Source organism: Gambusia affinis, linkage group LG20, assembly GCF_019740435.1.
Source record: "Gambusia affinis linkage group LG20, SWU_Gaff_1.0, whole genome shotgun sequence".
NCBI classification, from domain to species: domain Eukaryota; kingdom Metazoa; phylum Chordata; class Actinopteri; order Cyprinodontiformes; family Poeciliidae; genus Gambusia; species Gambusia affinis.
The window spans coordinates 20,561,372-20,570,307 of record NC_057887.1 but is presented as its reverse complement, the minus strand read 5'-3'; the positions used below and the strand labels follow the sequence as shown (position 1 = coordinate 20,570,307).

General features: G+C 39.8%; 1 protein-coding gene across 2 annotated transcripts; it reads right to left on the bottom strand.

The window, feature by feature from the left end:
- Positions 1-256: 256 nt before the first annotated feature.
- Positions 257-8,915, bottom strand: mto1 (mitochondrial tRNA translation optimization 1). Of its 2 annotated transcripts, none has more exons than XM_044103239.1 (13): positions 8,786-8,915; positions 7,241-7,443; positions 6,973-7,172; positions 6,612-6,744; positions 6,003-6,301; positions 5,798-5,910; positions 4,552-4,742; positions 3,249-3,379; positions 2,277-2,481; positions 1,594-1,762; positions 1,399-1,508; positions 564-721; positions 257-483 (listed from the first exon to the last, which is right to left on the bottom strand). In XM_044103239.1, the coding sequence occupies exons 2-13, from the start codon at positions 7,437-7,439 to the stop codon at positions 313-315; spliced, it is 2,079 nt and encodes a 692-aa protein (XP_043959174.1). In that variant the 5' UTR covers positions 7,440-7,443; positions 8,786-8,915; the 3' UTR covers positions 257-312. The 2 variants fall into 2 exon arrangements, with proteins under 2 accessions (XP_043959174.1, XP_043959175.1); XM_044103240.1 differs by having other exon boundaries at positions 6,612-6,729.
- Between the last annotated feature and the right edge of the window lie 21 nt (positions 8,916-8,936).

Below are 8,936 nucleotides of genomic sequence, written 5' to 3'. Positions count from 1 at the left end.
GAATCAGAAATGTTTAAATTGTTTATGCACAATAAGGCAAATCTAGTCTCAAATCTACCAAATATGTTTGGGACATTTTGGGCTTAAAATTCAGATTTACAAATCCTCTATCGAGAAAGAAACAGTTGTATGATTATTTTCATTTACTAACACCTAAGAACATTTGGTTATTTATTTGGATTTCGACCAGTCAGAATTTTGCGATTAAAGTCAGAATTTTATTACATATTTTCTCCTCTTTCTGAATGAAAGTCTTGTATTTTTTTCTTATCTTCCCAGAATAAATATTTTTTTGTTTACATTCTCAGTCTCTTATTGAGGTAAAGATGCATTTCTTTTGCACGGCTCCTCTCCTCCTTCCTCCTCGTGGTCCGTTTGCTTTCCGCTCATCGTGCTCTCCTGTCTCCTTATAAGGTTGACGTACTTGAAGAGATTGGCGATCGCCGCAGGAGTCATGCCTTCCAGACGGGTAGCAGCTCCCAGCTAGTTGGCAGAAACAGCGACAAGTTACAAAAAAAAATTTACTTCTTTATGTCACAAAACGCAGTAAAATTCAGACTCACGGTGGTCGGCCGAAATCTGTCGAGGATTTCTCTGACTTCCTGCGACAGAGACACGGGCAGGGTGAAGTAGTCGACGTCCTGCGGCAGAGACATGTTCTCCTCGCGCTGAATCCTCTTGATCTCGCTCTTGTTTTGGTCGTAGTGAGGCTTGTACACGGCTGCGTGACAGATGGGAGTCAAGATTGTTTAATGTTCGAACCTGAAGAAATGGGAGTAGTTGGGCCATACCAAGAAAAAATAAAATTACGAGAAAGTCACTAGAATTACGAGAATAAACTTGAAACAATACAAGAATAAAGTAGAAAGGATATAAGAATAAAGTCATAACATTACGGGAACAGTTATATTAATAGAATAAACTTGGAATATTATGATTTTATTCTTGTAATAGTACCACCATATTCTCATGTTATTTTGACTTTATTTCCATATTACTCACTTTACTCGTATTAATTCGACTTTATTCTCCTATAACTTTATTCCCATAATATTGTGGCTTTTGAATCTTGTAATTTTGACTTTCTTCTCATAGAAAGTCAAATAATGACTTCTTACAGAACCACAACTTCCTTCTCTATAATATTATAACTCTTTATTCTACAACTTCTTTATTTTCATATGACTTTATTCTCATAATATTCTAACTTTATTCTCGTAGTTTTTATTTTTATTTAATGCCTTCGTAATTTCATAACAATAAAACATGCGGATAGATGTGTCAGCATTAAGGCCATCAAAAAACAATCAAAATCTGACTTTGAACTCTTAATCCTGTGTCCCTGGGTTTACAGTGAGGTCGTCGTCTTAACGTGGAATGCCAGAAGTCAGGTTTTACCCTCTATTTTGAGTCTTTGTGAGAACTCCATGTACGGGGAAAGGCACTCAGGAAAAACAGAAGCCAACATTTCAAAGGAGACGTCCTTGTACTGCAGCAGGTCCATCCCGCTGGAAAGAAAGGAAACCAGAACCAAAAATAAACCGGGGATGTTACTGAAACTTTTGTAGTTTTGGTTCAACCGACAGGACTCACCTGAGCGCCTGGTTCTTGTTCTCGCTCATGCTGATTCCCAGCAGCTTCTTCCTCCAGCTGGTTGAGGACATTGTGAGAGCCTGGAGGGCAGCTATTGCGTTCTGGAGACTGCAACGCACCCTAACTGCCTCATGGTGGCGCACAGCCGAGACGCATCCCAGCTCAAATCCTGATGGAGACGCAGAACAACATGCGATAAGTCAGATGTTTTTGGATTTTTAAGATTTAACTTTTGGGAAATCTGGATTTTTTTTGTTTTGCCAGAATGAGTCTTAATTAACTTATTCTTGGAATACTATTGTCTGAATAAAGTCATATTACTAGGATAAAGTAGTAAAATAGCTGAAATATTACCAGCATAAAGTCTTGATATTACTAGAATAAAGCCGTAAAATTACAAGAATATAATTATGAGCCAGAGTCATAATATTACAAAAACCAAAATGTTCAAAGCCTGGTCCAAATGCTCCGTCATACAACTCGCAGAATGGATGATTAATATGAAACTCGCTTTTTTTAAATATTTTCTGTGATTTCTTTTTTGAAAAACAAAAAGAAAAGCAAAAAAATTATAAACTAAAATCAGATTTGGTATGAAAAAAACGGGATTTTATGTTTAAGCTATGTCGCCGGGCCCTAGCTGGGGCTTTATCAAGGAAACCAAGTCCGATACGGAGGGCTACCTTTCATCGTAAGGCGGAGGTCAGCGTTGTCCGGCCTCAGAGAAGTCCGAAACTCCGCCCGGCTGGTGAACATGCGGTACGGTTCGGTAACTCCTCGACTCACCAGGTCATCAACGAGGACGCCGATGTAGCTCTCTGTCCGAGACAGCGCCGCGGGAGGCTGGGAGTGGGCGCGGCGGGCGGCGTTCACCCCCGCCCACAGCCCCTGTACAGAACACCAACGGAGATACATGATTCACTTTCTCTTTTCTTCCTGTCTGATCGCTACGGTAAAACCCAAAATTATTCATTCACTCTATCTAGGTTGGATGCTAGCTAGGTAACTGACTTACTATTCATTTTCAATTAATGGTTTATTAGATTAAAATTAGATCCGGTCGATTAACTAAACCTTCATTTGGTGTTGTAGTTTGGCTGCCATCCAGCAGAGGGCCCTGTTGGTGATCCTGAAGCGCAGGATCACCAACAGGAAAGATACAGGATTTCAAGATGGCGGACACACCAGAACGGAAACGCTCAAAACAAAGTCAGGGGTGGGATGCAAAATGAACTGTATGTGTTTCTATTTTAAAACAGCACTTGACAAACTTTTTAAGTTGTTTAAGATTTTAAACATCTAAAGAACCTTATGTTATCAATAGCGCTCATTCAGCCGTTCTTAATGGCGGAGCTAGTCAATATCATTATAAAATTACTGATTGGTTTAGCTACAAAAGCAGGAGATATAATGGAGCAAAATTATAACAATCAATAACTTGTATCCCTATTCATAGCAGATATGGGTTTAAAGTAATTATTGTTCTGATTTTAAGCAATTAGAATTAGGACTTCATTCTGAATATTTTTCCAAGGTATTCTGTTACTTGGAAATTCCACATTTCCAACCATTGACAGTTTGCTGAGGATTTAATTAAAAAAGATTATGCAGCTCTATCCAAAGCCTTAAGTTATTTTCTGAGCTTCAGGAATCACCTGTGCAGCTGCCTCTTCGTAACCCGTCGTCCCGTTGATCTGGCCGGCCAGAAAAAGTCCCTGAGTGTTTTTCACCTGCAGCGCGGGACTCAGTTGGGTGGGACACACATAGTCATACTGCACACCATACCCTGCAGAGAGCGGCAGGTTTGTACGAGAAAAAAACAAGCAGCTGCGTTTGCATTAACCATACAGTTTCACAAAATTGGAATTATGAAAATAAATTAGTTTGATGAAAGGACAATTAAAAAAAAAACAAGTTTTTGATTTAAAAAAGACAAAATTAAAAATAAGTTTTGCCTAGGTTATTCGCTGTATTGAAATTGGCGTATTTCATAAAAATGCTATGGAAACACTTTTGCATCCTACAGGTCATGTGATCAATAAACAGATGATACCGTGGCAGAAAAGATGAAGGAGACCACAGGACGTGGTTGGAAGGATGATGGTTTTTTAATAATTTAACTGTGAACAAACTTATTTATTTGTAGAGAGAAGGATAAGGACCACTAGAAAAATAACTTTAATCTCAGAATTTAGACTTTTTTTTCTCTGAAATCTAACTTTAAACAAATAACTTTGATTTAAATTTCCAGAATTCAGACATTAATCTCAGAATATTCTATGGCTAATCTAAGAATTCCAACTTTAATTTCAGAATTCAGACTTTTTTTTCCCCCTCAGAATTTTGACTTTAATCTAAAAATTTTGGCTTTAATTGCAAAATTTCGACTTTTTTCTTTAATCTTAAAATTTTGTCTGTAACCGCAGAATTCCGACATTTTCCTTGGAATTCTGATTTTTTTCTGTCTTCTCAGAATGTAGATTCCTTTCCTAAGAATTGTGACCTTAATCTGATTCCAGAATTTAGAATTTTTTTCCTGAGAAATTTAACTTTAAACACAGAATTTTGATTATATTTCCAGAATTCAGACAATAATCTCAGAATATTCTCTGGCTAATCTAAGAATTCTAACTTTAATTCTAGAATTCTGATGGGGTTTTTTTCCCTCAGAATTTTTACTTTAGTCTCAAAATTATGGCTTTAATCGCAGAATTTCGACTTTTTTCTCTGAATTTTGACTTTAGTCTTCTGAGATTAAATTTCTGTGTTTAAAGTCAGCGGTCCTAACACGTTTGACTTTAATTGTGTTCCTTATTTTATGGAATCACTGAAGACTTTTTTGTAAAACTGTGATTTATTTTTTTAACATTAGTGGAATATTGACAAAGTTTTACGTTTAATGGAGACACATCTACTAATGACGTCCATTTCCTGCTCTCTGTCAGGTTTTCTACATACCTGGAGTGTGGATCTCCGCTCTGTGCAAGGGAGGGATTTCCCTGATGAGGCGCAGCTGCACGTCAGGAGGCATGGTCATGGATAGACCCTGTGGGTACAAGAGGTCAGAGGTCAACCCCTCGGGCTCCAGCCACACCTGGTGACTTCTTCCTGGAAAGCGCAGCACCCTGGACTCAATGGAGGGACAATATCTGTGAGAGAAAAACACAGAGATTAAATGTTTCTGCTTCAGTTCAACTGGATCAAAAATCAGCAGGAGGCTGAAGAGGCTGACAGCTTAATGCTGGAGCTGAGAGGTTTCAGAATGTGTGTGGGAGAAAACTAGAGCTACACATCACCCCAAATACACAGGGAAGAAAAGAAGGACGAAGGAAAGGAGTTAAAGGAAAGTGTAGCAGATCCCTCCAAAATGAAGGATTGTGACTTTACTGATGAACAGTGAGGTTAATTGGGAGAAAATCCTGAGTTTCATCGTAAAAGCTGCACAAACACACACAAAAGACAGTGTAAGCTACAAAAACACACTCTTACAACCGTAACATATCAACTAAAAATAAAAATATCAACTCCAATCCAAAACTATGACCTAGTGTTTGTATACAATAAAACAAATGTACAATTCCAACCGATCAATATTAGAAATATCCTTATTTACAAAATAAACATACCTTGTGCCTCTATCAAGGGGGCCGCTAATAACAAGACACATTTTACAACTCTGTTGCAACTTGTCTACTCCTTTCTGTTGTTAAGCTGCCGTTCTACAATATAAACAATGGAAGGTTTCTTATCAAAATAAAAGCATTAAGTTGTTTTATTTTGTACATATTATACAAAATAAAACAAAGTAAATGCAATAAGTGCTAAAAGGGAATGCAACAAATAAGGAGCTTAATTTGGGGTTATTTACTGAAAAAAATTTAAGAAAGGAAGAAAAAGAGGAAATGATAGAAAGAAAGGAAGAAGGAAAAATAGAAGGATAGAAAGGAAAAAGAAGGAAGGAATAAAACTAAGGCAAAGATGGAAATAAAAAGAAAGAGTAAGGAAGCAAGTGGAGAAGAAAACAAGAAAGTAAAAAAGGAAAGAAGAAAAGAAGGAGGGATGAATAATAAACACACAGACGATAATGTATAACGAAGGATTGATGACTAGAGAAACAGTGGTGGCAGCATAATGCTGTGTGAGTGAAAGGTGGTCGGAGTGACAGTTGGGGGTGTAAATACTTTTTGGTGAAGTCTTTGTGTACCTGGGCCCCTTGGCGTCCTGCTGGATGTGGCAGTTCAGGTGGAGACTCTCCCTCACCACTCTCTCTACACCTGGAGTCGTGTAGGTCAGGTAACATGGCAGCTGCTCCTCCGGCTACAGAAGTTTCAAAATAAAAGCATCTGCAGTGATTATGATGAAAATGTGCCGATGGACCCAACCAAGTCAGAACCAATCCCGGACTGGACCTTGCAGCGGGTGTGAGTATTCATGAAGCTGAACGGCGTCGGCTGGCGGTCCGGCGGGTGGAGTTTAGCCAGGGAAAGGTCCACTGAGTCTTTTAAAAGTCTGGGTGGGGTTCCGGTCCTCAGCCTGCCCACCCTCAGACCCAGCCGGTCCCTCAATGTTTGGGTCAGGCCAGAACTCGACGGGGCGTCTCCCATCCGGCCTCCGGGGGACGCGGTCCGACCCACAAACAGCGAGCCGGACAGGAAGGTACCGGTGGTCAGAACCACGGAGGAGGCAGAGATCAGCTGGCTGCTATTGGCTGATGAAGGGATTAAGAAACCATGGTGACAAAATCTGACCTGAGATTATACAACTGACAATTTATATTGTTATGTTAATTTATGTTAAAGGGATCCAGGATTCAGGTCAACATGGTGTGTGTGTGTGTGTGTGTGTGTGTGTGTGTGTGTGTGTGTGTCAGTCAGGAAGGAAGAAAGGTTCGAGCTCAACAGGGTCTTCTTTCCCCGTTTGTTCAGTGGGAGGGAGGGAGCGAGGAAGGAAGGAAGGAAGGAAGAAAAGAAGGAAGGACGGACTCCCTGAATAAAATGTGGAAAATGATTGCTGCGTACCGAGCCGTATCCCGGTGACTCTGTGGCGCCCAGGTTCTGCAGGGTTCGGATCCGACACCAGCAGCTCCTCCACTGAACCCTCCAGAAGCGTCAACCTGGGAGTGGACAGCAGCTCTGCCTGCAGGTAGAACAACTGGATCTGAGATTAAAAGGTTTCACAAACATGAAAGAATCAAAGCAACACTCCAGGTGTAAGAGATTATAACATAATGTAAAGCTCAAAAAAGTAAATTTTACATAAAAAATAAAAGAATAATCTCTGCATCACCCCCCAAAACTGTGGGGTTACAGCCCCTATAACTCCTTTCTAACGTCTGGCCCAGCATATATATGTGTGTGTGTGTGTGTGTGTGTGGCAAACCTGAATGAACTCTCGGTAGCGCTGCCGGTCCAACTGGGCTCTCGGCCCCCACACGGCGGGGCCTTTGCTACGATTCAGGACGGAGAAGTTAATCCCCGCCCAGTCTCCAGCTCGACCGCAGAGCCCATCCAGAGCGTCTACCTCCCTCACCAGGTGACCCTTACCTACGCCGCCCAGGGACGGGTTGCAGGACAGCGCGCCTGTGAGGAGGTAGGCACAGTGAGATCTCTAGATGTTCACCCAGTCTCAATAAACCCATTCTTCGTACCGATTGTTTGTATTTTCTGTGTGACCAGGAGGGTCTCTGCCCCGATTCGGGCCGCTGCAGCCGCTGCCTCGGTTCCTGCGTGGCCCCCACCCACCACGATGACATCATACCGCTGTCTGGAGAGCTGGCTGGCTCTCCTGGAAACCAGGAACAAGACGCTCTGCACTGGGGGCAGCTTCTTCATCAACATGTGAGACATACACCTGTCAAAGAGTCGCAGCTTTAAAGGTGACCCGTTAAGCTTTCTTTAACAGGTTAGGATCAGTCTATAGTCTCTTATTTATGCCAATAACCCAACTCAATGTTTACACTTGCAAATGAGAATGGCTGTAAAAAGATGCCCAACTATACAAGCCTACATCTTTGAAAAGCAGAAGTGACGCTTCCTGCACAACCAACAAGAATGCAGCAAGTGGTTTCTGGTCGGTAAGTCAACAAAAAAAAAACACTTGTACAGTGCATACAGCAGTAAGACCTGCTGACCAAACATGCTGGAGCTCAGCTTGGGTTTCTAGGTGACGGACTGGGGTTGCTAGGTAATGACGCAGTTCTGACTGGGACTTAAAAATTGGGAGGTTTTTGAAACAACTCGTTTTCTGGGCACCAAAAAACATTAACATATTGTCAAAAAACATCTGGATGGTTTTTTTTCAGTGCTTGGGTTGTTTTTAAAAGCAGTAGAAACCCAAGTGAAAGTAAAAAACTTGCAAAAAGTTAATTTTCATAAAAGGTCCCCTTTAAATGCAATGAGAATACTTTTTTTTTTTCAAAAGTTAGTTTGCACTTCTAATACAAAATGCTAACATATGAAATTTTATTTTATTATTATTTTAAATATAAAATATTCGACTGGTAATGTTTATATCAACATTTATAAGTGAAGTGAGAAAAAATTGTTGTTACACAATTATGATAGGGGAATTTTTTATGTCTTTGTGTGTCCAGGTTATATTTCAATAACCTGGGAAATACAGGATTATGATACTATTTCTATGGTAGAAAAGGAAAAAACAAAAGAATTCTGATATCTGAATTCAAAAATCAAAGACTGAATTTTGACTTGTTTTTCTCTGTATTCTGAGATAAAAAGCCAGATCCTGTCTTAAATCTCAGAATTTTGTCAGAGAAAGACAAAGAATACTGTCTTCTTGAATGCTGAGATTAATGTCCGAATACTTTAATTTCATAATTAATTTTTTTCTTTCAGAATTTGGACTCTTTCGAAACAGATTGGAATTCTGATATAATTTTTAGAATTAATTATTAGTGCTCTAATCCACTTCCTTTAAATTAAAAATGGATGTACATTTCAAAAATGGATGTACATGGATGTACATTCAATCTTATAAACAGAATCAATTAATAGTGAATTGGAGCCACAATATTAGCACTTTGTTGGCACGAAGCACACATACATACAACTAGTGTTGGTACCTCGCTTCCATATTTTGTAACTTTAAGAACATCCACAACTAACATTCACTGTTAAGCATTACAGCTACTTACAGTTAGCCAACCAGAAAATAAAATTGTTACTTTGCTTACTGTATAACTTGAATCCAATGGAAACGAAGACCAAATCAGAAAAAAAGGCTTCTTTAATGTGAAACTCCAGCTACCTTACGCAAATGCTCTTTACGGAGGCTGCCATGTTTTTTGGAGCACAGCGCCGTAATACATGCCGTATAGACGCACG

Excerpts from the sequence above, each read along its gene's own strand:
- mto1 (XM_044103239.1), bottom strand. The coding sequence starts at position 7,439 with ATGTCTCACATGTTGATGAAGAAGCTGCCCCCAGTGCAGAGCGTCTTG. Across the intron at positions 6,745-6,972 it reads GCTACCGAGAGTTCATTCAG|TTGTTCTACCTGCAGGCAGA; the intron begins GTTTGCCACACA and ends TCTCAGATCCAG. Across the intron at positions 1,509-1,593 it reads AACAAGAACCAGGCGCTCAG|CGGGATGGACCTGCTGCAGT; the intron begins GTGAGTCCTGTC and ends CTTTCTTTCCAG.